The sequence below is a fragment of the Gobius niger genome (genome assembly GCF_951799975.1).
Source record: "Gobius niger genome assembly, chromosome: 12".
Lineage (NCBI taxonomy): Eukaryota > Metazoa > Chordata > Actinopteri > Gobiiformes > Gobiidae > Gobius > Gobius niger.
In genome coordinates this window covers 26,281,883-26,309,600 of record NC_136863.1, presented here as the reverse complement: position 1 = coordinate 26,309,600, position 27,718 = coordinate 26,281,883, and the positions used below count along the sequence as shown (strand labels likewise).

At 41.3% G+C, this 27,718-nt stretch overlaps 2 protein-coding genes across 2 annotated transcripts; one reads left to right on the top strand and one right to left on the bottom strand.

The window, feature by feature from the left end:
• Positions 1-2,183: 2,183 nt before the first annotated feature.
• On the top strand, positions 2,184-17,209 carry cpt1b (carnitine palmitoyltransferase 1B (muscle); the record flags this gene model as incomplete). The annotated part of the gene is made up of 18 exons (XM_079568385.1): positions 2,184-2,324; positions 4,262-4,401; positions 6,280-6,451; positions 6,852-6,953; positions 7,623-7,760; positions 7,823-7,900; positions 7,976-8,083; positions 9,319-9,403; positions 9,566-9,761; positions 10,456-10,641; positions 10,948-11,053; positions 11,130-11,246; positions 11,439-11,603; positions 12,772-12,906; positions 15,567-15,719; positions 15,802-15,915; positions 16,896-16,988; positions 17,078-17,209. The coding sequence occupies 18 exons, from the start codon at positions 2,184-2,186 to the stop codon at positions 17,186-17,188; spliced, it is 2,340 nt and encodes a 779-aa protein (XP_079424511.1). The 3' UTR covers positions 17,189-17,209.
• A 781-nt stretch (positions 17,210-17,990) lies between these two features.
• On the bottom strand, positions 17,991-27,345 carry sephs1 (selenophosphate synthetase 1). Its single transcript, XM_079568134.1, has 10 exons — positions 27,298-27,345; positions 25,270-25,392; positions 25,106-25,202; positions 23,661-23,764; positions 23,488-23,595; positions 23,263-23,417; positions 23,103-23,193; positions 20,715-20,814; positions 20,424-20,636; positions 17,991-19,252 (listed from the first exon to the last, which is right to left on the bottom strand). Exons 2-10 carry the CDS (start codon positions 25,363-25,365, stop codon positions 19,038-19,040), a joined length of 1,179 nt encoding a protein of 392 aa, XP_079424260.1. The 5' UTR covers positions 25,366-25,392; positions 27,298-27,345; the 3' UTR covers positions 17,991-19,037.
• Between the last annotated feature and the right edge of the window lie 373 nt (positions 27,346-27,718).

Sequence of the window (27,718 nt, the reverse complement as noted above, 5' to 3'; positions counted from 1 at the left end):
CATATGTTCTTCTAAGGATTCACTGCTTTCTCAGACCTTAGAGCCGCAGTTCAAAATGTAATACCATTTTCACTTCTTTGTGTAATAAAGTGCACATTTTGTTGCTTATTTTAAAAAATGGTACAAATTTTCTATTTAAAGGCACTGTACCCGATTTTTCGAAGTAGTGGAATGAAATCTCTTTTGCCCTCTGTTAGTATATTGTAAACTCGGATATTTGTCAGGAAAAAACATTGTGCATCTTATTATGAAACACTGGGATCAAGTTCATGAACTTGCAGGCTAGTTTTCTAGCATTTCTGTAAAAGTGACGCTGAAAAGTTGTGAAATGTGCCTGTGAAGTCATCTCTGTGAAGAATTGGAAGTTAAGAATGATCAAAGTAGCGTTAGCATCTATATATGTTTAGACCTTACAATACAAATCCATAAAATTGCAATAGCATTATTTTCCTTTTTATTGGGTTAAATGTGACACAGTATTGCTTTAAAGGTGCATTATGGAACGTTTTATGTTTTCATGCAACTTGATACTATATTGACCATTTTGCAACTCAAATGACTGTATGGGTGGTTCGTATAGTAGACGCCTTTACTTTCGATCACGGTTTTCTGGGTCCGTAAGCTGTAAGAACCTACCAGAAACTCTAAAAGCAATAGGTAGCGTTCACGTGACATCACAACATTCTAAAGAGCCTATAGTTTAACATTGAGGTGGAGGACGGTAACTGACGGTAACTATGGCAACTGCAGTAACAAAATGACAAAGTGACAAAATGCATATTTTTATGTCTTTGTTTTTTGGCTCATATCTCAGTCATTACTGGAGGAATCCACATGAAACAAAAACTGTCACAAAGTTCATTATCTCCTCTGTCAGCACATATGAACTAATGTCCAATTATGTTCTCTGAAAAGCGTCAAAAAGTGGTGACAATATGTGAAAACATGACCGTGATGTTGTCCAATAGAAAGGACTTTCAGACATAAAAATAATATCACAGGTTTGTGAATCCAATCACGATCAAATACTGATGAGGAAAAGCATTTGTTTTGGAGATTTCTTACAAAAACTGCATTTCTCCCATAGAGTTGTATTGGCCCTGCCCTCCACCTGACATTATGACAACATCACATTCTAAATCGTGAACGCCGCCTATTGATCCTGGAGCGTCATCTCGGCCACTGTGATGGAAAGTATAGACGTCATGCTAACCATTGGGTCACTAAAAGGTCAAATACAATAAAACCTTTTTTTTTCCCCCACATAAAAAGTTCCATAATGCACCTTTAAGTCCACACTGTGCACTTTCACCTGGTTTAAACTGAGAAGAGACCTTGACGTCACCTTCACAGTCATCCGGATGGTAGTGTTTCATAGCAGGGAGCACGTGGCTTTAATGCTGGTGTCATGTTACAAAAAACACACACACTGGGGAGAGAGGAGAGGGGCCGGAGTATAACTGTGAGCTTACTACCAGCGCATAGACACTTCAAGGGCATCCGAGCCAACAGCACATTACAAACAATAGTCGACATCTCCTGTACTTCTACGGGATCGGACTCAAGGTAATGTCTGTCTGCATGGATGTCAGTGAAAACTTGTTTAACATGTTGCAGTTGTCAGATCATAACATCAGAAACTTACTGCAAATTAAGCTTAAATAATAGCTAGTGGAATTATGCTTCAGATGCTTTTTTTGTTTTTCCTGGAAATGAGTCAAAAATGTTAGATTATTCCTATGGTTTATTTGCATGTGTCAAAATGTGATCCAGCAAACACATTAGGAGGACTGTTATAATCGCTGCTTATGCTGAGTTGAAAGCCGTCCATTACCATTATTATCATTATTTAAAAACAAACCCTGGTAAGTTGAGTGTGAAGCCGCGAGTTCTCCTCCTGTGTTTATATTTCGCTGTGACGCGGGTGCACAGGCTCAGCCGGTGCACACTGCTATATCTGGCCAATGAACTTTGTCCCACTTTGTCAATGTACAGTCATATGACGGCCAGTGGAAAAAGTAACTCTAGACCTGCCAACGGCCCAGAACAAAGCCATGTTTGGAATCCTGCTGCTCATTTTGAAACATGACAAAGGCTTGTTTTACAGTTAAACACACACAACTGACACAAATAAACCGACTTAGTGTTTGTCTTCTTTCTGTTTCCCAGAGTGAGGCCGAGCCATGGCAGAGGCCCATCAGGCGGTGGGCTTTGAGTTCACCGTGCGCCCGGATGGTGTGGATGTCAGGCTGTGCCGGGAGGTGGTCAAAAACATCTACCTGTCCGGGGTCACCGCGTGGAAGAAGCGCGCTATCAAGTTCAAGGTACAGTGAGCCAGGACGCTAAGCTAGCTTGTAGTAGAATGTAGATTACTCACGTTGAATAAGTCTTTTTTCTTAGATGAGTGACACAAATGTCACTCGCCGCCATATTGGATCCTGTTTCTAATGTACCTAAAACTGTCAAACTGACATGAACTGAACTCACAAAGCTAACGTTACTAGCTAACTGCTCAACTCTCCTAGCTACGTTACCATGGTTACCATACTCACTGAGAGAGGCATCAGGAATAACAACAGCCACTAAGTATGCTGTACAAAATACACACACTTTTTTTTTGTGCCCAAAATGCTAACAAATGATTAGCTACCAGAGGGGGAAACAAACCGGAAAGGGAAGTGCTATTTCAGCTACTGCTCCACTATGAAATTTCTACCAAAATATAAAATACAAAGACATGGAGGGAAGCAAAGTGGTTTAAACAGATAAACAGATAGATACCGAAATAACAGAAGCTAGCCATAATCCTTATGTTAGCTTCATGCTACATGCTAACGGCTAGCTTCGTGGTGTTTAATGGTGCTCCTCAGGAACTCGGATAAACGACTTCCCCAGTTCAACAGGTGAGCAGGTGAACGCTCGCTCAACTGGGGAAACGACTGGGGAACTCCGGTCAAAACAAACTTCTCGACTTCCGCACCTGTGGAAATCAGCTGACTTGTTCTTTTATCGTCTAACGTGAGCTTTTCAGTTAAACTCTGCTACTTTATTGAGTTTAGTGTGAGCTGTCGTCATGCTCGTAGTGACAAAATTGTGAGTGAAATGCCTGACATCACTGCTTGGAAAAAGTACATTTTCGTGATATTTTTAAAACTAACAAACAACCGTTTAGCTTTTAAGACGCTAACAACACATTTAAAAGGTTAGCTGAGCTGCGGTTAGCGCTCGTGCTTCACAGCAAGAAGGTCCCGGGTTCGATTCCCACCTGGACGAGGCCTCTCTGTGTGGAGTTTGCATGTTCTCCCCATGTCTGCGTAGGTTTCCTCCGAGTACTCCGGTTTCCCTTACCATTAAAAACATGAACAATAGGTGCTCCTCTGGGGCCAGGACTCTCCCGAAAAAGATATTCTTAATGTCAGTGGGACTTTCCTGGTTAAATAAAAGTCAATAAATAAACAGTAAACATCAAAATCCCATCCATCCATCCATTTTCTTCCACTTGTCCGTTTCCGGGTCGTGGGGGCAGCTGTTGGATCTACCCAAACCACATTGCACCAGCCCCTTATGGCCCCTCCTGCAGGTGGTGGGTCCACATAAAGACAGCCTCATGGTTCTGACCGGACCTGTTGGTCTCTCATAAGGGGCTTATGAACCCCTCTTTGTCTGACCGGTTACCTAGGACCTGTTTGCCATGGGAGACCCTACCAGGGGCACGAAGCCCCCGACAACAGAGCTCCCAGGATCATTCGGGTGCTCAAACCCCTCCACCACGTTAAGGTGGCGGTTCCAGGGGGGACATCAAAATCCCCACTTTCCCAAATAAAAAGCACCTGAACACAAACCAATTGTGGACCATGGTGTCACACCTCGGGAAAACGAGCTCCCCAGTGCATATGAACGCACCAACAGTTTCACTTCCTTATTGGACACTGACAGGAAGTGTCAGTGGCAAACATGGGAAACGAGTGGGTCAAACTGCTATGGAACTTTACCTCTATCTACATCACTTCCTGTCAGTAGCTTAAAAATTCAAATAACTTTTCTGCCCAACATTTCTTGAATTGACTAAAATAAAATGATAATTATTACTTACAACAGACATTATCCATCTAAATAAGTCATATTTTCAAAAGCATTAAAACCTGTTATTCATAAGATCCTAAAATAATGTTACTCTTGCCTGTGTGTGTAAAAAGTCTAATATTTGAAAGAGGAATATTCTCTTGTATACACTTGTGTTTTGTTTTGTTTTGTTGGACAGAATGGTGTTTTAGCCGGAGTGTATCCGGCCAGTCCTTCCAGCTGGCTCATCGCTGTGATCGCCATGATGAGCTCACTGTACACCCACATAGACCCCTCCCTGGGCATGATCGAGGTCATCCAGGAAGCCCTCCCTCTCAAGTAAGACGGTCAAACTATAGCACAGGTGCCTATGGTCAGGTTAAGGTTTTCCTTGTTCAGTTTTAGACCGTTTGGGACATGGGTTAGTCCTTTTCCGGATCCGGTTTACTCTATCATGTTAAAACATTCTCTCGTCAAACACACATTTATTTGTACTTTACATCATTCACAGTTTAGTCTAATCCAATCCTGTTGACTCTGTTCATTTCTTCATCTTCTGCTCCTCCAATTTGTATTTTCTGGATTCCATTAAAGAAAATGTGCATTTGTCAAAATGTCACTTCATAAATTAACTTATCAAAATCATATTACATGTGTTTCCATTTAAGAGTTCTTGTGAATGATGGCTGAATGATGTTGGTTTCCTGCGTCTGATGAGATTACTTTATTCTTTATTTCTGTCCACTCCAGTCACCTTTTCATACGATGAATCTGTTTCCATCTTCCAAAATGTGCATTCATTTGCTAAGGTCAGAAACCACCTCAAGTGAGCGGAGAAACTTTGTGAATGTGAAAGTTTTCTAATTGCGAAATGACTTATGCAGAACTTCAAAATGTGTATTCAAATCAAGCGATGGAAGAACAACATGGAAATAGAAGTATTCTGAGCAGATCTGCCGTTTTAACTGTTTTAACTGAACTTGTTAGCATACAAAAAAACTCACTCTTTGTATCTTAATATTGATATGTGCCCTTCACAATGAGAGAAACACAAATACATTTGCTTTTCCAAACACAAACATTCATTTAAGTTTGAAAATGTGAAAAATAATTGAGGCTAAGGAGAGACTGGGCTTGTCAGGAATTCAAATTGGCCTGGAGGGCCCTCTGCAGGTAGCAGTGGGAATATTATGACACAGTGAAAACCAGCTTTCGTTGTCAGCTGACGGCATGCAAGCAAATCAATGGTGAACACACTTTCACTGTGAGAATAATGTGAAGCACACGGCAAGGGCAAAATATATGGGGCCACCTGGACCTAAGGGGGGGGTTGCAGCTGGGCTGGTCTAGGGTTAGAAACATTACGACTTACGACCTCCGAGCGTTCAGCTGAATAAATGTGTAAACAAAAGAACTAAAGCTACAGCAGTTAGCTCATTCTATGCTAACGTTATATGAATGTTTCTCCAAACCAGAGGTAAATCAAAACATGCTACATAATGTTATGTTGAAAGCTGTGACCAAAGGATTTATCATTAGCTACTCCTCCACCCTCCACTCCATCTCACATCCGAGATGTCTGAACATGTCCGAGTTTACAAGTTGTTATAACCACTTTGAGCGGCGTTTCAAGGCGTTTTACCAAGTGGGAGGTGGGAAATTTACCAGACACTGGTTACGTGAAACGCAAAGTCAAAGAAGCTATAGTCTGAAGTCTTGCAGCATTTTTAATGCTGAACAGCAACAACAAAAAATCCCAGAGTGAGTTTTCTTATGAAGATCAGGAGTTTCTCCGTCTCTGGGCAAACTTGTTGGCCAACGTTTTGAAAAATGACAATGTCAGGATTCATCGAGCTATAAGTGGAAAGAGTGGTTCAGAAGAAGGAGGCATCATTTTCACACCTGGATTGGCCTCCACAGAGTTCACACCGTGACCCCTTTGAGGACCTTTGGGATGTGCTGGGGAAAGCTTGCACAGTGGGCAGACTCTGCCAACATCAATACAAGATCACAGTGAAAAATGTATGGAACACCGGATGGAAATAAATCTAACCTCAGCTAGAGCGCCAACAAAATAATAGTGCGTGGCCTTTGTCTGGCCCAGCAGAGTATTATTTCACGTGCAGTTTGGACTTTTAAAGGCTCACGATGGTCAGTTTGGCCTGTGTTTGACTCACCCTAAGAATGATTGTCCTGATGAGTTTCTTGTCCACACAGGGGCTACATGACAGTTCAGACCAGAGCAGTGTTCAGTGCCATCCTGTTTGCCACCGGGTTATGGCTGTTCCTCATCGTTCTGCTCCGATACACACTCAAAGTACTGCTGTCCTACCACGGCTGGATCTTCGAGTCGCACGGGAAGATGAGCACGGCCACCAAAGCCTGGCTGGTACGGAACAGCACAAGAACCTCACGGTCCACAGGGAGTCCATGAAACAGTGTAATTAGTCCGGCTGGGAAACTGCGGCTGAAACACTTTAGAAAAACACTTTATTGTACTTGTTAAAAGGAAACAGCTATCTATATTCAACAAAAGAGCACAAAAAATGCTTACATTTTTCTGACAAAAATCTCATTTGGCAACATTCATAGTTACAATGTAAACAGCAAAACAACTCAAAACAAAGCTCCTAAAGATCACTCAGACACTAAAAATGGTAGAGGAGCGATTGTATTAAGTGGTATTTTTAATGGTATTTGTCACTTATAAAAACACCTGTAAAGGTTGGCTGAGTGAGATGTTCCGCAGTGTGCCTTTAAGCAGGGTTCTGTATCTTCCTTGTGGACAGAGCCTGGTGAAAATGTTCTCCGGTCGCCGTCCACTTCTTTACAGTTTCCAGGCCTCCTTACCCAGACTGCCTGTGCCCAGTGTGGAGGACACTGTTCAGAGGGTCAGTGCAAATCATGATACACTTCTTTAAAACACGTTCATGTCCTCTTCGAGTCCTCTTTAAGCTGGTAGCATTATTATGAGGCTTTATAAGGTTCTACAAGGGGCAACATAACTGAGAGATTTGATTATTTCTGAATGAAATCACTGTCATGTCAGCACAAAAATGTAGAAGTAGAAGATGTTAAATATAGAGCCCTTTTTTGTTTCATTTCAAACTCAGCCAATAACTGCAGTGTATTAAATGATCAGGTCAAAGGAATCTTCAGTGTAAATCTTTGGAATATGAAATATTATATGACATTGTATAAATATAATGCGTCGTCAAAACTCAGCACCTGTTCCACAGCTCCTTGAACTGCCTTTTTAAAATGTTTTGTCTTTTACACTTATGTGACACAAATATGACAGATCAGTTTAGAATGAAAATGATGTGAGTGCAGCCCTCTAGCTGTTTATATGTATTTTGTCATCCAGTGTTTCCAAAGAAAATGCCAGAAAAAAAGATTTTTCTGAAGAGTAAAGTTCATGAAACACAAGCTACATCTATTTCATGTGTCATATGAAGCTTTTGCTGCTTAAAGATTTACTCTTTGTAGCTTATGTTTTACTCAAGTACTGGAGCAAATGTAACTGAGTTCTACCTGCCTCATGTATTTTTGTTCAACAGTACCTGGAGTCCGTGCGCCCCCTGCTGGACAATGACAAATACAAGGAGAAGGAGACTTTGGCCAAAGAGTTCATGGACTCCCAGGCCGCGCAGCTCCAGAGATATCTCCTGCTCAAGTCCTGGTGGTCAACCAATTACGTGAGTGTCCACTGCTGGTTAACACACGCCTATTCTTTTATTTATCTTCTAAATTTGTGCAGGTCAGCGACTGGTGGGAGGAGTACATCTACCTCAGAGGCAGGAGCCCCTTAATGGTCAACAGTAACTTCTATGTGATGGTAAACTCGCACACATTATTATTAATGTCCATGTTACTTGTAAAACTGACAACTGAAATGTTTGAAATCAAAAAGGACCTCCTGTATGTCACGCCGACCCACCGCCAGACCGCCAGAGCTGGAAACGTGGTCCACGCCATGCTGCAGTACCGGCGCAAGCTGGAGCGAGGAGAACTGGCCCCGGTACAGTTTGGAACTTAGGGTTTTTCAGCAGAGGAAGGTTTACTTTACTGTGTTCCTTAGGACTGGACCGGCTGAAAAATCATAAATCATCCAGGCCAGTCTTTGGCCGAGACTGACCTTAACATTTTTTTTTGTGGTGCACGTCAGTCATCAAAAATATCTTAAATTACTTATTTTTAAGCCATAATTTAAACATGACCAGTTGAACAACCCACACTTCAGAAAGTTCAAGACGTCAGATTTGAACTCAGATTAGTAGATTTGATCTAACATTAGATTGTAACTTTATTCACTTCTGCAGCACACGTCCAAATACACCATCATTTCATTCATTGATTCATTTATTTGAATGGAACAATGCATATTAATGAACAATGCTGGGCATATGCCGGATTTAGCATCCGCTGCATACCACCAACACAGAACATACATGAGTGCGACAAAACATGTTACACATGTACAAAAAACACTGAAACCAGAAAAAACCTTATCACATAAACCAAATGTTACGCCTCACACTCGTGCACACAGACCCACTCACAGTTGTGTGGGTTAAAAGTAACGAGTTACACAAATATATGTTTCAGTAACTAAGGAATGTAAGATATTACTTGCACAAAATTAAGTAATATATTAGTCATTATAACTTAAGTAACTCAAGCTACAAGTGCATTTAAATGGTTTGTCAATCAAGTGGTGTATAAGATCTGCAGTTGCCTATAGCTAACATTGTCAAAACAAGACTTGAGAGAATGGGAGAAAGCAAAGGAACTTACTATTTTCAGTTTATATTTTGCCAAAAGTAACTCAAAGTGTAACACAGCTACATTTTTCACACAGGAATATGCAATACAAACATATTACAATTTGAAAGTAACTTGCCCAACTCTGCATACTCATGGTAAAACTATCATACAGTGTCCCTCGGAACTACATCGCCTCCTAGTGGTCACAATTTTCAAGCCATTCTCTGAGTTATAGGTGGTACTTTCTCTAATTGTTATTTAAAATGACAAAGATTGAAATGAAAGACTGAAAAGTGATTTATGTTTTCCTGAAGAAGACAAAACATTTTCAACTCAAACACAGGCTTAAAGATGGAGGTGTCTTTTTGGTCCTCTTTTTCTTCTTCTTGTGCCTCTGATTGAGTGGCTTTTTACCCTGTACTGTATCTCCATGTTCCGACGTGGTTCTTACGACAGTATAACATGAATGAATCCCTGTGGTGTCTGTAGCTGCGGGCCTTGGGGACCGTCCCGATGTGCTCCACTCAAATGGAAAGGATGTTCAACACTACACGGTTACCGGGCATCGAAACAGGTGTGGAACATCTTCTACAGGTCTCTATATGCTATATATGATGCTATATTTGAACGTTTTAACTTACTTTCCACACCTTGGATCTGGCATGTCTTTACAATTTGATATTAACGTAACAAGACAAAAATGCATCTGATATTCTGAAACAACTCCCTTTGGCAGATGTGGTGCAGCACCTGAACGACAGGAAGCACCTGGTGGTCTACCACAGGGGCCGCTTCTTCATGCTCTGGCTGTACACCGGGGGGCGCCACCTCCTGCCCAGTGAACTGGAGATGCAGTTTCAGAGGATTCTCAGTGACACGTCCAAACCTCAGCCTGGGGAGCTCAAACTGGCCTCTCTTACTGCAGGAAACAGGTACAACGCCTCATTTGAAAGCTAAGACCGACAAAACTGATCGGAACTTTTTTGCCATGTGTTTGTCCCTTTTTTGTCTCTTTTGTAGCATTTTTGTTGCATTTTATTGAATTTACATCCTCGCTTTCGTCGCTATTTTGACACTTTTTCCCAAGAAGTGTTTATTTGGGTAAAGCCAAACTGGAGAGAATGTGCTCGGTTCAGGTGTGAGTTAGAAGTTTAGACATGACTAGTTCTTTCATTTTTATTTAGTTCCCAAAACTAGTTGTAGATTTTAATCATTTTAGTCGGCAAAAATATTAGATGATGCTGTTTACATGCCTCTTCTATAATCTGAGAACTCCAGTAATCAGATTATGATCAGATTTTTCGTCTCCATGTAAACGTAGTCATTGTCTCATTAGTTTCTGAAAGTAAAGTTAAAGTAAAACTTTTACAGTAGAATGTTACCACCACTGTCTCCTTAGCATCAGGTTTTATTTCTGCTGTCCGATGTGCATTTTGATGATATTTTGTCTTTTTGTTGATAAAAACTAAACAAAATCTCTATGAAAAGGTCCAAAGGAGTAGCATGATAATGATTACATATGTTTGATTTGATGAAGTCATTTTAACGTGGCATTTTGCTGATTGAAACTTAATTGACTAAATCTTAAAATCTAGTCCCAAACAAAAAGACGTTCTGTGTCTGCAGAGTTCCCTGGGCCCAGGCCCGGCAGCAGTTCTTCAGTAACGGTGTGAACAAAGTCTCCCTGGACGCTGTGGAGTCGGCCGCCTTCTTCCTGGCTCTGGACGACGAGCCGCAGGGATACGACCCTTCCAAAGACCGATCCCTGGACAGTTACGCCAAGTCCCTGCTCCACGGAAAGTGCTACGATCGGTACGAGCATCACACTGTACTTTTCCTTCCACTCCAGTAATGTTTCAGTAAAGCATTTGGTCATTATAGATCCATGATTTGGTCACTCTTCCAACTCTTATAATTGATCTATTTGGTGCATTTACACCAAATTCTAAATGCACCATAAAATGATAGATGATCTCACTACTAAAACAGAAATCCAACTTTTACGCCTAAAATGTTTCTCAAAACATTGTTGATGTATATCAATTGATATCTCTAAATGTAAAAAGTGTTCCTATTCCCCTGTAGCATCTGGCCTTAAGAACAGTTTCCTTGTTTCAGGTGGTTTGACAAATCGTTCACTCTGATCTCGTATCCCAATGGAAAAATGGGCATAAACACGGAGCACTCCTGGGCTGATGCCCCGATCGTGGGACACATGTGGGAGGTAGTGTTCAGATCTGTGTGGAGTTCTCCCTGAAAACCAGTGTAGATCCTTGTAATATGTGTGTTTTCTTCTCTAGTATGTTCTTGCCACAGACTGCTTCCATCTGGGATACACTGAGGAGGGTCACTGTAAAGGAGACGTGAATAAGGGCCTCCCGTTTCCCACACGATTAAAGTGGGACCTTCCCAAAGAGGTAGAATTCAGAACGTCACACTGCATAATCAGTAAAAAGCAGCAAATAAAAGCATTTATTTTGTCCCAGATGTGATTGTAGGCAGAAATAACAGTTTCACATCAGTTTAGTTGATCTTGGACGTAGAGGCATGTGTGAAATGTTCCGCAGCGTGGCTTTAACGTCTCTGTTTCTAATGGTCTGTCTCCGCAGTGCCAGGATGTTACAGAGGCTTCGTACCTGTTGGCCAAGCAGATTGCTGATGACGTAGACTTCTACGGCTGTCTGTTTAATGACTTTGGGAAAGGTCTGATTAAGAAGTGCCGCACCAGCCCTGACGCCTTCATCCAGATGGCTCTGCAGCTGGCTCAGTTCAGAGTAAGACTCCCAGCGTGCAGTTTAGTGGCCCCCAGAAACCTTTCCTACAACAAATATAAACAGACTACAACATTTGTGACAATCTCATTCTAATTTGAAACCATACTGTTTTATATTGCTGCATCATATGAGCACCAAACTTTTTTCATGGACAGCCTCATATTGAAGTTTGTACGGTGTGGAGGGCCACAAACCACTGGTCAATACAGTGAAACATTCACACATTTAAAATAGGCAAGAAAAGTTTATTTAAAGACACAAGGCAAAGTGCTTCACAGTTACATAAACTTACAGATTAAGCAGATCAAATCAATCCATAAAACTACAATTTGTCAGAGCTGAGGCCTGTCTCACATCCTCATGAAGACTGTTCCAGTAATTAAATTTGCAGTAAAAAGTACCACCATCTCTGGTGATATGTGCAAATTCAACAAGCATCAGGGTCACCATAAAGTGTCTGAGGGCTGCACTTTGGGCACGACTGATTTAGATAGTATGATGATGCATTTCTTAATTTAAGGTATACATTCAATGTAAAATCTAGAAAAACTTTAATGTAGCTCTGGAGATAGCATGTAATGATAAGTGGGTTTTCAAAATAAAGCTACAGGAAGAGAAATAAAGTATAATTTATCTTTATTATGTTTGTCTGTTTGAAAGGAGTGCAATAGTGCTCGGGACCCCTCGGGGCCTTGGGTGGGGGCTCCAAGATGATTTCAAGATGAAACAAAAAGAAAAATGCTTCTGTTTTTAGCACATTTTTGAGTGTAAACAGCCTATAATTTATGAAATCCATTACATGATTCAAAATAAACAGTTTAAATAGACATGTTTTCTGGCCTAAAGTAGCATAAGAGGCAATAACATTATTGTTTACGTGTCAATTTTTGGGGTCCCAGCCAAAAAAGTTGGCAGGTTCAAGGCCACATTCAGTGAAATGTCACCCGATAAGTATTTGACTGCACAAACAAGAGCAAGATAAGTGTCTCTTCTAAAGGCTTCTTCCTGCCACTGCAAAAGGCTTTCACTATGGCTGAAATGTCTCTTCATGGTTATAGATTCACAACAGTTTAATAGCTCAGAACATTTCTCGAATGTTCTGCAGCGTGGCTTTAGTGGATTTGAAAGCTTCTTTGTGGATCAGCTGAGTCTATCCTTTTCTTTGTAGGACCAGAAGGTGTTTTGCCTGACGTACGAGTCGTCAATGACCCGCATGTTCCGAGACGGCCGGACGGAGACGGTTCGCTCCTGCACGTCTGAGGCTGTGGCTTTCGTCCGAGCCATGGAGGACCCCGCTGCGACAGTAAGCAAACAGGCGCACCACCAGGAGAACATTCAGTGGACAAACATGTACCTGTTATCACACTGTCAGAGTGAGCCGTCCCGGGGCACGGTCACCAAAACCTGCCGGAAAAGTGCTTCAGTTCAGATGTCATGTTTGATTAAGTGTTATGTGACGGAGCTGAGCAGAACACGCCTCCCTATGAGGCAAATGTTGGGCTCATTGTTCATCAAGAGTCTCATAATCATAAAAAGCATCATTTTGATAAAGAGAATGGGCGTTAAGCAAGAACATCTACTCTCCTGTGTGACTTTATTAGGGTACAAACTTTGTCCTCTCGTTTGAAGTTCAAAAATTCAGCCCGGGACTTTTGGGTCATGACCGGCCCTCTAAAACATCAGTCATATTCAATGCAATGGCCGACCATCAGCAACACAATAAGCCCGTGCACTAAAACAATATGAGCTACAAAACCGAGGACAATAGCTGCATGTTGTTTCTGCCGATTTCAAGCTAACACCTCAGAGCGCTTACGACTTTAATCTTGACTTTTACAGCTTGCTGAAATATTTGTAAAATTACAAAACAATCTTAAAATGCACATTCTGTTAAGGAGGTTCCTCTCGCGACACACAATAGATTTGGGAAACGAAACGGTAAAACTCAGGGAGGGTGTGGATTGAGAGAAGAAGGCCCAAAAAGGCAAAAACACTGTCACATCTTTCGATGTAAACCTAGAAGCTGTTGAGGATGGTGAGTCACCTGACAACTCCCAACATGCACTTCTTTGCAGACATTAGTTTAAAATGTACAAAAATAGAGGTGGAGGGTGTTACAACAAGCATTTTTCCCTTATATTGGCAAATATGAAGTGAGGCCCGTCGCTCATTATATACAAAATTATCTGGGAACCATAAATCAAGAGAGCGCCAACAGGGTGGTATAAAAGGCATCAGATACACCTGGCATAAGATGTGTACTTGCATCCAATTAATAATCTGTACATCAATGAAATTTGCATTTACTTTTGTGGGCCGGTGTGGTGCAGCACAGACCTGTTCACTCATCTGGTCCTCATCCTCCCGATGGCCAGTCCAGCCCTGAGTCAGACAACTTTTTTTTATTTTTATTTTTATTTTTATTTAAACTTTAATGAAGACAGAGACACCACAAACAGGTGACATTTACAACAATGACAATACTTGTGACAGACTTAGACCATGACAACATTTACAACATAAATGACAATACTTTTAACAGACTAAAACCAAGACAACATTAACAACAGTGATAATACTTCGACTGTCAGTATTATCAAGACAAGACAAGACAAGACAGAATGAAACAAAACAAAACAAAACAAAACAATTAACAGTACAACAAATGCAATAAACATACACTTCAGCACAAAGCATTCCAGCAATGAAGAAAAAGAAACAGAAAAGAAAAATTGAATGGGAATAAACGTGAAAGTGTTATTTAAACGAGTATAACAACGGTACTTATGGATTATTATTGTTATTATTACACACGCGCACGCACACACCATTCATTTTTTTTTTTTTTTATTATTATTATTATTATTATTATTATTATTATTATTAGTAGTAGTAGTAGTAGTAGTAGTAGTAGTAGTAGTAGTAGTAGTAGTAGTAGTAGTAGTAGTAGTATTATACCGTCATCGTCAAATGATGTGACTAATCACGCTGAGGACTAGTAGGGGAGTCAGCTTCCAAATAGCTCAGAAGGGGGAGCCATATTTTACAATAAATTAAGGGATGTACTCAAACCCCATATTAAAAATGGAATCATCAATGGTTCCCCCACACTGCTTACAAAAATAAAAATAAAAATACTAAAAGCCAAAAAAAAGTTAGGTCAAATTAATTCATTGTTCACAAGGGAAAGCCAAATTATACTACCAATAGAGAAATGGTCCGTAGACATCGGAAACACACCTCTTAATATTGACTGGCAAGAAGTATGCAAAAACACCTTCTTGTTTTCCTGCAACACCAAAATTCAGTTAATACGATATAAAGTTCTACACAGGGCTCATATTACTACATCTAAACTATTTCTAATGGGCTTCACTAATTGTGACTCCTGTCCAAATTGCCCAAACGACAGAGATGATTATTATCATGCACTCTGGAAATGTCCATTAGTTCAAAGTTTTTGGTTAGGGATAATAAACAGGTTGTCCAAAATGGTGGGTTTTATTATACCAATCAGTCCAATTTTAGCCCTCCTTGGTGACCTGTCCTCGCTGGATATACCCCGCCATATCAAACAATTTCTTCTCACAGCCTTCACCTTAGCCCAAAAAACTATTTTGTTGAAGTGGAAAGATAAACAGAATTTGTCAACCAACCTATGGCTGACCTTAATCACAGACCATTCAAACATGGAAAAAATGACAGCATCCATAAATAATAAAATGCAAAGACAACTTAAGAGCCTGGCTCCAAAGGCTTTTAAAGGCATATTTAGCAACACTGGTTTTATGTGATATTTATTTTGAAAGTCTGAGCTGTGAGTATGATTGACAGGCTCTGGAGCACAGTGGAGGCTTGTTGCCACTCAGCCCGGCTCACGGGGGGCGGAGTTCCCCAGTCTGTGGGTCTGATCAGCATCTTAAGGGGATGTGTAATGCTCGCCTCATGTTTGTGTTAATGCAGAAAGCCGTGAGACTGGCCCTGTTTAAGAAGGCCGCGGACAAGCATCAGCACATGTACCGCTTGGCCATGACCGGAGCGGGCATCGACAGGCACCTCTTCTGCCTCTACATTGTGTCCAAGTACTATGGAATCAACTCGCCTTTCCTCAAGCAGGTCAGAGCCCATCCAAACCATCAGCAGATTTCAGATCGCTGTTCATCTGATCATTTGTTTCTACTCCATCCTCCTCATTCAGGTCCTCTCTGAACCATGGAAGCTGTCCACCAGTCAAACGCCTCAGCAGCAGCTCAACCTGGTGGACATCAACAAGTTTCCCAAATATGTCAGCGCCGGAGGGGGGTTCGGCCCGGTAAGATCACAACTCCTACTCTTTTTGGAAGAAAATCCTAAAATTTCATGTGTCTCTGGCAACTTGATTCCGGGTAGTGTTACATAATGATACCAGCATTTTGACAAGTTTATTCTAAGTTTTATTACAAAGTCCAGGGAACGTTATGATCTAATTTAGTTTTAAATCATTTTTCCAGTCTTCTCACCACTGGGTTCTGTTGGGAGCGTGTCATTAAGTTTTTCCTTCTTGAGTCTCTAAGGCAGAGAACCTGTCCTGTGAAAGCCTCTTTCATGTTGATTCATCTGAATCTATCAATGTTGAGACGGTTGTAGTCGCTGGCTCGTCAGATAAGTTGTAAAAAAAAAAAAAGCGATTCAAAAAGAGCACAAAAAAACAAAATAAGGTAATAAGAAATGTGGCAAAAAGTAAGACAAAAAAAGTAGGAAAGTAAGTTTGGACTCAGTGGGACATTTTAGACCCCTTCTCTGTCGGGTTCAGCCTAATTTGATCAAATCTAGGCCGGGTGGTACTTGGAAGCTCTAATATTTTATGAGGCTCTTAAAAACTGTTGTTGGAAGTTTGAATGATTTTAGTTCTTCTTTTCATTTTTATTTAGTCATATTTTACGAAAATATCTGGACGCTTAAGTCATAGTTTCAGTCTCATAAGCAACTTTTCATTTAGTTTTAGTCCAGTATTAGCCACAAAAATATCACTTTGACTTAAATTATGACAAAATATTTTGGTTAACAAAATCAAGACTGTCTGGGAAAGGCTCACAACACAGAAAACAGTTCCACTTTTGGGTGTCGAGTCCCAACCCACCAGTTAAGAACCACAACCAAACACTTTCCACAAGTTGCACCTAATGTTTCTCATTTTCAAGATAAATACGCCCTCAGGGGAAAACACAAATCCACAGTCAGTCAGTAGGCACATTAAATTAGCAAACATATTTGCTCAGTTCTTATGTGTCCTACTCCATATGTGTGCTCCAGGTGGCTGACGACGGCTACGGCGTTTCTTACATCATCGTTGGGGAAAACCTCATCACATTCCACATCTCCTGCAAGTTCTCCTGTCCAGACACGGTAAACAAAACTTTACAATTCATGACAATAAATGCATTCCCCCCCCCCAAAAAAAAAGCTTTACATGTTTTTTTTCCCGCCGTTTGCAGGACTCGTGTAGGTTTGGCCGGCACATCCAGAACGCAATGCTCGATATCCAAGCACTTTTCTCCACTGACAACGGCCCGAAGCCGGTTCAGAACGGCAGCAAGCACATGTGACTCGAGACGTGTTCCTGTTACACTCCAGTCAGTCCTTCATCCATCACTACAGCTGGCCATTCCACATTTCATAAAGGGAATTCTGTCTGTGCCGATTGACCTTGTACATAATTGTGTGAAATAGAGCTTTAAAGCCACACTGTGAGACATTCCAGGGTTAGAGTAAAAGAGCCATAATGAAATATAGGCTTGTGTTGATTCTATTTACCCGACAAAATGTTTAGCAGAGTGGCTTAACCTAAATGTGTGTCAAATATGTAAATAATTGAAGGATGATAAAATATTTTTGTAAGTTGGAGAAACACGCGCGCACAAAAAGCCAGACTTATATTTTAATATTTATTGGTTTGAGTAGGGGACAAGACATGTAATACAAAAAGTCAAAGTAATAAAAAAAACAACCAATCCGTTTCAAATGGTTTCTTTTCAAGGCATCCGATAACAGCGATCAACTAAAACTAGGCTTAACTGTACATGGAAAGGACAAAACGGAAGAAGCCATTTTATAAAAGCCTCAAGGCAACCACACGCCAGGCCTCCCCCCGCAGAAAAAAAAAAAAAAAGAGTTCACTTAATGCTGTCTGAGGCTTAGTCTTTCAGAAAAGCTTGTTAGCCGCCAAAAAATACCATTTGCAGTGGTTGTTTATCCTTTTTTTTTTTGAGAATACAATACTTAAAACATGCATTATGAAACTTTTTATGTGAAAAAAAAAAGGTTGACATTAGTGCATATTTGACTTTTCAGTGACCCCGCGGCGGTCCGAGTGTGTAGCATGGTGCCTTTGTTACATCAACAGTGAAAACTTACCAGAAACCCGAAAACAACTGATCCTGGAGAGTTCGAGAGGCCACTATGATGGAAAACAAAGGCGCTATGCTAACCACTCATAGAGCCGCTGTTAAAGTCAAATATGCATTAAGATCAACTTTTGTTCTGCATAAAAAGTTACACAATGCACCTTTAATGTTTGAAAAAGTAAGAACAACAGACTCATTAGTGCTATTTAATGACCATCCTTGTCATCTCGGGATATTCTGTAACAAACTTCATGATCCTGTCACAAAGTATGTGGCGTCCTGGTCTTTGAATGAACCAGCTCTAGTAATGTAATTGTAATGGCTTGAGGACAGTCAACTGGACTGGAAAATACATGACAATAAAAATGTAATTGTGAATTCTGTGAAGATCCACCTGCTCCTCCTATTGGTCAGCGTCGGTCGTGTTTTGAGTGACTGACAGATGGACTTAACTGGTGACCTGTGAACCTATTCTTAAAGGCGCAGTATAATGACACTGAGTGCACATGAATCGTGATCAAAATGATGATCTAGGAAATGAAAAAAATGGTGCTGTGAATGTTTTGGTTGTGTTGCCCAACCCTTTTTGACTCTACTAAAACTAATAAAAAAGGAAACCAAAAACTCTTACCCGTGGCCATTTTATAATGAATGTGAACCTATAGGAATCTCTTGAAATTGGAGCCAGTATTACATTTCTTGGGTTGCTAATGGGCTTTTCCGAAACACCCAATCCTCCCGTAAGCACAATTTGCCACTTGTAGCACACAGTGAACCATTTGGCCAGAAATGGGCTTAATCTGCTCCACTTTGTTTAACGTAAAAGAATGCAGAGGACATGAAAGGCAAACGATTTAGTTCTAGCTCCTAAAACCTACAGGTAGATAAGAGTCCACTAGGTGCAATGTTCAACCGTTTCCACAGGGTGGAGCCGTTTCCTCATGATCCAGACAAACCCAGTCCTTTCTATATGAGAAGTAATGGTGGTGGTAAGTTTTGGGTGATTGTGTTTAAAATCAGAGAGCAGAGCTGTTCAAGATGTTCCGGAGGCTTAGGAGGTGGCACCAGGAGTGGGGTTGACATTCTGAGTGGCGGCTTGTGGAGCGACTTCTATGATCCGGGGTTTGTCGATGATTCGTGCCGTTCGGTTTCCCTTCTCCACGATGCCGATGATCCAAGCCTGGTGACCTTCTCCGTATTTGGGGGATTTGATTTCTGCGCAGAAACGGGCGGCTTGTTCACGAGGCAAGCAGATAAGAAGGCCCCCTGGAAAAAGACAAAAAATATGATTGGGAGCCATTATGGTTCATTTATTTACACATACAGTGAGAACCAGATGTTTACATACACTTCACAAAAAGACACATTTCCATTTTATTGTCACTGTCTGACATGATACCAGATTTTCTTTTACTTTTTTTTTAGGTCAATTAGAATTTGAAAAAATATTTCTATTTGCCAAATTCCAGAAGAATGAGTGATAAAATTTTCTACACAATTTTGTATTACTTTTTACAAAGTCAAAAGTTTACATACACTAAGATTATTACACCTTTAAACAATATGGGAAAGTCCAAATGACGTTGTCAGGTCCTTGGAAGCTCAAGTGTGGTTCATCCTTTGGTGCAATTTCAAGACACAAAAGAAGAAGCTCTTACTCAAAACTATACATGAAAAAGATGGATTTGAGTTTGCAAAGATAAAAAGAATAAAGACTTTAATTATTGGAGACATATCCTGTGGCCTGATGGAAAAAAAAGAATACAAAAAATTGGCCATAATAATCATCATCACGTTTGGAGGAAAAAGCCTGAGACCATCATCCCAACTGTGAAATGCGGGGGTGGCAGCATCATGCTGTGGGGTTGTTTTGCTGTGGGAGCGGCTGGTGCACTTCACAAAAGTAGATGACATCATGAAGAAAGAACTCTACGGGGAAATATTGGAGCAACGTCTCAAGACATCAGCCAGGAAGTTAAAGCTTGGGCGCAGACGGGTCTTCCAGACGGACAATGACCCAAAGCAAACTGACAATCTGGTTACAAAGTGGCTTAAGGAAAACAAAGTCGATGCTCTGAAGTGGTCATCACAAAGTCCAGTTGAAAATGTTTGGGCAGAGCTGAAAAGGCATAGGCATAGGTGGCTTCAAATGTGTCTCACTTACACCAGTTCTGTTTAGAGGAATGGACCAAAACTATTGTGAAAAGTTGTGGAAGGAAATCCAAAACGTGTGACCCAAGTTATACAGTTTAAAGGCAATGCTACCAAATATTAGAGAAATGTAAACTTTTGGTTTTGTAAAAAGTAACTGAATAATGTGTAGAGAATTCTATCTCTCATTCTTCTGGTATTTGACAAATAGAAATATTATTATTATTATTATTATCTGTAATAGAGAGTAAAAAGGCATATGGCCCCTGAGTTTAACTGACAGTACCTGACGTTTCGGGGCAGGTGCCATGCATGAGCCCAAACATGTTCCCACAGGCCTTGGACACGGCGGCCATCTTGGCGAGTACCGGGAGGTTGTGGATGACGAAGGAGACCTCGCTCCTCTGCTGCTTTGCCAGGGTTTGTGCGTGACCTAGAATTCCAAAGCCGGTGATGTCCGTGGCTGCGTGTGCGTTGAAGGTGTGCATGAGACCAGCCGCTGTGAGGAGGATTCAAAACAAATGTTTAAGAGGAAATCCTTCTTCATCATTACGTTATGGACAGGTGCACGTCTAACCTGTCCTGTTGAGTCTGGCCATGTTCATCATGGCCTCGTGGTAGGCCAGCTCTACATCCTCCTGAGTCACAACCAGCTTGATCTTGTTCCATTTCTCAGGCTGAGCATTCAGAACAGAGAGACCATTAAAGCTGCATTATGGAGCTTTTTATGCTCAAAAAGGTTCATATTAGTGCGTATTCGACCTTTTAGATTTATAGGTGGTTAGCATGGTGCCTTTATATTCATCCTTTAGGACGCTCCGGGATAAATGTTTTTTTAGGGTTTCTAGTAGGTTTCACCAGAAACATAAAATGGAGAAGTAACGTATGCAGACAGTTAGTAAGTAGGCTAGTCCGGGAGACTTTGCAGAGTCCGTTAGTATTAGCCTGCTCAATGTAATTGTCCCATAACTGTTTCACATTAGCATTAGAAATCATTATTAACATACCTTTGGAGACTTTAGATACAAATTAGCGTCTAAAAGTGTCCTCTGAGCTAAATGCTGACTCAAATTGAGTTCAGTTTGTGCTTTTTGTTGGACGGATACACATCCAGTGGCCACTAAAAAATCTTATATCATGTTTATGACACAGAAAATATACAAATGCTATGAAAAGGACATAACATACCCCAACATACATTAATATTGTGCCTGGCTTCCCTATTCATTTATATAGGAATAGCACCGCTGGACCCCGCGCCACCATTCAGATCCACTGAATTCAGATGCGGCGCCGCACAGGAAAACACAGACTTTTAACCTCCTGCAGAGGCACAGACGCGGGTCTGGTCAGTGACAGTCAAAGAGTTGGGAAAAAGTACTTTCAAATTCCAAAATTCCAAATTAAAGCTTCAATCTGATTTTTGCCAACCTTGGAAGAGCTGGAGAAACTTGACTTCAGCCATGAGTCAAAAATATTACAGCCTCCTTACGTAGTGTTATGCAAACCATTTCAGGCCAGCCTGTCACTGTCAAAATCTGCTCTTTGTGAGGTCTGTGTGTGGGCAGTTTAGTTCTGCAGTATTATATTTGCTAATCATATACAGTATATATATTTTTTTTTTAAGTTACGTAATTTGTCAATTCATAGTGGAAAATGAAGCTACAAATATTAATTGTATTAATTTGGTAAATAAATCATGTGAATAAGACTGTTTTAAAAGCTCATTTGTAGTTCAGAGCAGAGCTAGCATGAGCTACACTGTGGACTCGCCAGAGTTTAGAGCTGGTAAACTCTTTATAACTACAGTCACTGATCCGCAGTCTTAAATCACAGATATGAGAAATCTGGCATCCTATTGAACGAACGTAACGCGTTTGTGAACTTTCGTTCAATGAACGCCGTAAACTTTGTTTGGAGGCTCAAGAGAAGCCGCGGAGACAGAGAATCCATCACCAGGGCTCAGGCATCAGGGGAAGCCTGTTAATGCACGTCTGTCGCCAACTCGCTACTAACCTGCAGAAAAGATGTTTCAGAGGTCCTGCAACACGGACATACGTGTCTTCTTTTATTTAAGACAAATGTATAAATCACGTGTTCAAAGCCTCGCACGGTTTGAGAAAAGCCTCTGAAGTGCCGTGACGCGGCGGCTCCGGTGTGTGGACTCGCGTCAGAGGACGTGCGTTCTGGTGTGCGCTGGCCTTAAGGGTTTTCACTGCTGACGGAACTGTCTCCATGGTTACCTATACGTTCCATTCTGAAAACCTGAAAAGCCCTGAAATCAAATTTGGAGCGTCCTAGGGACGACACCGGGATGGAAAGCAAAGGCGCCAAGCTGACCACCTGTACAGTCGCTGGGTCACTGAAAGGTCAAATACGCACAAATATTAACTTCTTTAAGTATATCATTAAGACGAGACACTACAGGTGAACACTGTAGGGGAAAAAATGAATATAATCATTTTTGTATCTGTGGATCTGTGTTTTTTTGTGTTCAAATCTCAATAAATCAGGCTTGAAATTAGAGATCAAAAAATCCCTCTAAACGTACACATTATTGTTAAATCCAAGACTGTAAAGTCTGGAGTCTGTAGGAGCGACTAAAGTGCTGAGGTCGTTCCATGAGTGGAACAAAAAAAAAAGTTCTCCCAGGAAGGAAATGACCATATTTGGATTATAACACCATCTCGGGGAGCCTTCAGGACACGTGGATGTAAAACGTGTATTTGTGATGAATGTGCGAGGGAAAGCGGCTTTGTGAAGCCATGTTGTAAATACTTCCCGATATCTCCGCCTCGTCATAAAAATAGGCATTGTACGTCTTTGTCTTTTTTATACTCTGACATGAAAGCTAAGATGTTAAGGGAGGAAACTAGCTACAAATCTCAACATTGACTACTGTGTTTTCACCTGCCGTGTCTCGTCTTAAATGAAATAATGTGACTGTTTGTTCTATAATACGTACGATGTCCAGCCACTGGTGCACTGCGACAGCTACTTGTGTCCCCAGAGGTTTGGTCAACACCAGCACATCTCCGGGAACAGCGTTGTCTGGCCTTTAAACGAGACGATATCAGAGTGAGACGTGTGTATCCTTCAATACACGGAGCCACATACAAACTTACATGATGAACTCGTTGGGCTGACACACCGTCGTGGCCACGCCCCCCATCACAACCCACGGGTTTAGTACCGTCTGCCCTCCCGTTACTGACGTGCCGGCTTCTTCTGATGCGTCTTTGAAGCCTTGGATGATCAGTGGCATGACTTTGTCACGCTCCTGCACACAGACATTATTACACACTGAAAACAACCCATGGCTCTGATGGATGACAGTGAAGGGGCACAACCTTCTCAGACATTTTGTTGCTGACCCCCAGGAGCATGAGCATGTTGTCACATTCTGTCACTCCCATGGCGTACAGGTCACTTAAAACATTGGCACACGCAATTCTGCCCTGTAAAAAGGGGAAACGCTTTGCTGTAATAAAGGTGATCACAAAAAGTACAACAGCCTCATTACCATCATGTACGGGTCGTCCACGATGGGGTAGATGTAATCTGTAGTTTGAACAAGTGAAAGGCCGCCATGTCTGAGAGGGATCACACAGGTGTCCATGCCTATGCCTGTAAAAAACAGGACATTATAAAAAACATCAACATCCAGGAAGAAACAAAGAGACACAACCACACAGACCTGATGTGAAGGTCGGGCTATTATTGCTTTCTTTATGAAAGTCAATTATTTGTTTTAGTATTAATATCCACCAAATAATCTACTGCTGTCAGCCAAAATTATGCTGAAATATAGCCAATATTAACTTACCCTTTTGTGAATATCTCCGTAAAAAGGGATAGACATTACAATATATGAACATTTGTTTTGTTCTTTATTATTACTATTATTTTTTCTATTATATTTTAGGATTCCGAAATAAGTTTCTTAAAATTCCCCAAATTTTCCAGGGCCTGGAAATTTGATTTTGAAAATCCATGACTTTCCAGGATTTCCATGACTGTATGAACCTTGCTTGTGGATCGACCCGAGGCCGCTCTAGTTTCAGCTGTATTTACTTCAAACTTAGTTTAGCCGCATTCACATGCTCTCCTCCAAACGCCGCTCCATCATCCACACAACAACCATCAGCTGTGCTTATTCCCATGACAACGGGCATCAAACGATCAGAGTCTGTCCATGCAGCAGCACACACGCGCACACTTCCCTGCAAGCCATGGGAACCCAGGGTGCTGAGGGGGCTGCAGCATCCCCTGGTGGATAGTTTGGGAACTGCATGCAATATTAATAAATAGGAAATATAGGCAGATGCGGTGCTCATTCCTCTCTCTCAGGGTTAAATACAGCGAGACAGAGAAATGCACTTTAATCCGCACATGGAGAAGAAAGCTTTACTTTGCAGCAGCAGAGGAGAGACATTCCTTGATGATTTAAGGTTGATCCATTTTGCCTCATCAGAGCAGTTATCCAAACATCCTGTCATGCAGCACGTGCTCTATATAAATAAGTCCTTTCTTCGGTCAAAAGAGAGGAATGAAAGTGAAACTAGTTTGCCCTGAGGTCGGTTGCCTTCAGTTCACACCTGCTCCAAGAGAGACCCCTGTTTCAGCCGAGAGCCCCTTTAGCTCGACCTAACCAGAGCCAGTGTAAAAAAAACCTTACAGAGCTCCTTGCAGTATTCAATTTACTGGCCCCACTGTGTGAGGTGTGCAAACATGACGTGAGTTGGAGCATAGTTTATGCATATCTAATTACCGCTAAATAAGCCAACAATTCAAAACAATATTTGGCCCTTCTTGAATTCTGCTACTCAGAAAAGAGGGCCAGCAATGTTTATCAATACAACTCTATGTAATTTTATGTAGAATTCGTTTGTATTTGATGACGTTATCATTTAAACATCAGACAATCACCTTCTGTAGTAAGTCAAATCAAGTATTTGTTTTCCTCACCTAGCCGAGGCATAACGGCCCCCAGGAACTGCTCATCCTCTTGATAGTGGTTTTCCTGTAAACTTTCTAGAAGCTTCTGTAACACCTCTTGAGGCACCTGCAGCAATGAGAATGATTAGATACAACAAACCCTGGAGGTCTGGTGCTCACGCGCACACACTGACCTTACAGCCCGTGCCTTTGAGCTCTGCATAACGTGTGAGTCTGAAGTTCTTGTCCAGCTCATAGCTCTCCGGGTTGAAGGACTCCCTCACAGACATGTCTGGACACACACTCAGCCTTCACCACTGCAAAACACAAAATGTGGGAAAGACAGTTGTTATCTTAAAAGGATGAATAAGCGCAGATTTAATATAAAGACTGTGTCAAGGTCTACGTTTAATCAGAATGACTGTGACTGCAAGAAGTTGTTATAAACATCCCAAGCGAACAATACTGTGTTTATAGCCAAAAAAGTATACAAAGACAAACACAATATGCTAAATCACTGTGGTTCCCATAACAACTTGCTGCTCGTTCTTGATATAAATAAAACGTTATAATTTGAGTTTTTGAGTTCCTAATTATTGGTTAATATGTTTATAGCAGACGTTCCAAGTGTAGCCTATATTGTTGTAATTATAAGGTAAAATATGGTCAGGTTTATACAGCCTTTCTACCTGCTTCAGGCACTCACAGACACGACGACAGTGTGCCCCCGTATGCCGTATTTATACACAAATATACGTGAAAATAATCAAAGTTTCAATACTCTGATTGGACAAAGTAACGGAATATGTTACAAAATACATTTTAGTATTCAAGTATTCAGTAACTAAATACAATCACAAAGAACTGCCCATAAATAACTTAGACTCTAGAGACTTGACTCTAAGACTCTAAGTCTATTTACACAATTTACTTCCAATTTATCCCTGTTTTGATTTAGTTTTTTTTTTTAATCTTGTTTCGACACAATTTGATGAAAAAGCAAATGTTTGCACAATTATAGTTTAAATATAATGCATGCTGCAAACTTGAAACGATTCAGTAAAATATCGCTGTGAACTGTGGCGTTTTAAATCTTTATTTTATCTAATGAGGACAAACAGGTCAACATTAAAAGTTCTTTCTTAACCTCTTAACCGTCCACCTTAGCCGAGCGCATTTTCTCCAGTTCGCCTTTACCCAAATCCAAAAGCGTCTTGTCACTGCGGCTCACAGCCTATACGCCAGTGTAACGCCTCATTTGAAAGCTAAGACCTACAAAAACTTTTTCCTTGTATTGTTGCCTTGTTCTCATCACTATTTCTTGGCTTTTTGTTGCACTTTCGTCTCTTTTTGTGACTTTTTTTTGTTTGTTGCTAAGCTAAACTGGAGAAAATGTGCTCGGTTCGGATGGGGGTTAAGAGGTTAACAATGTTATGCAATATGCGGCTAAAATTGGATGATTGAGTACTGGGATGTATTGCTTTGATATTTGTAAAGTAAGTGTATCTGAATACTCTGAAGTGGAAGTGCTCATAATGAGTAAAGACACACCGCAGCAGCACAGTGGAGCTCCGTTCCCTGTGCATGTGTGCGCGCCGGAGGGGGAGTGTTCTGCTCATACAAACACTGCTAAGTTCATTCAACTCTGTCACCAACACCTCTCATTACTCACTTCTGCAAATATCCCCCGATCCCCGCACAAACGTGTTCAACACACTTGACAACAGGACTAGTTCACACTGTTTGGGACATTGTTTGGGGATGTTTTATTCTTCATGGAGGTGCAGTTTGTTGTTCCGTGCTAGCACAGGCTAAAGCATGTGTACAACATCCCCGTGTTCCACTAAAGCCGTCCCGGGCCGTCTGCGGAGCCCCTGCACAAAGCAAGCACGTGCACAAACAACTCCGACTTTACTTTATCGGGCTACGGTCAAACATTTCAATGAGCTAAACGCTTGCTAGCTTGAAAAGTTGCGGTAAAAGAGCGGATAAAAATGTCGGCGGCGGAAAAAATTAACCCTTTCCTCTCCTCCGCCATGCGAGGAGTGCAACATCCCGGTCAGTATCACCAAAACGGCTACCGGCGTGCGACACGTGTACACTTCGCATTGATATAGAGCGATACGGGGGTTTACGGCGCCTTTAGGTGAGATTCTAGGGCCAAAGCGGAGTTATATTCCTGCAACAGTTCCCCTTTAATTGCCCTGCCAGTTTCTCCTTACCAGGCTCACGTTAGCGGCGGCTCCCGACACAAGACCGGGCTCTGCAACTACAGGGACCACAATGCACCGAGGCAACATTTAGCCGCCCTCCGCATATGCCTGACTACAAAACTGAAGGATCGCTTTACAACATGGCCGTATTACTTATACGAGTAATAAAACATCTACATATTTGTTTGTTTCATAAGAATGCACGGTGTTGTAAATTTCAAGCACATAAACAATTACATTTTTTCCGACAAATGTAGAGAAAATATTCACAAGATGTCCACGGGTCCTTCGTCCTCCAGGAGGCGGCTACAACCTCCCCTTTAATGGCCTTAAAAGTCTGCCAACAAATGGGGTATACCTTTAATTGACTGCTTTCCCTCCAATTTCCCCTTGTAAACACCTTTTATTATAGATCCTTTGTAAACACCAG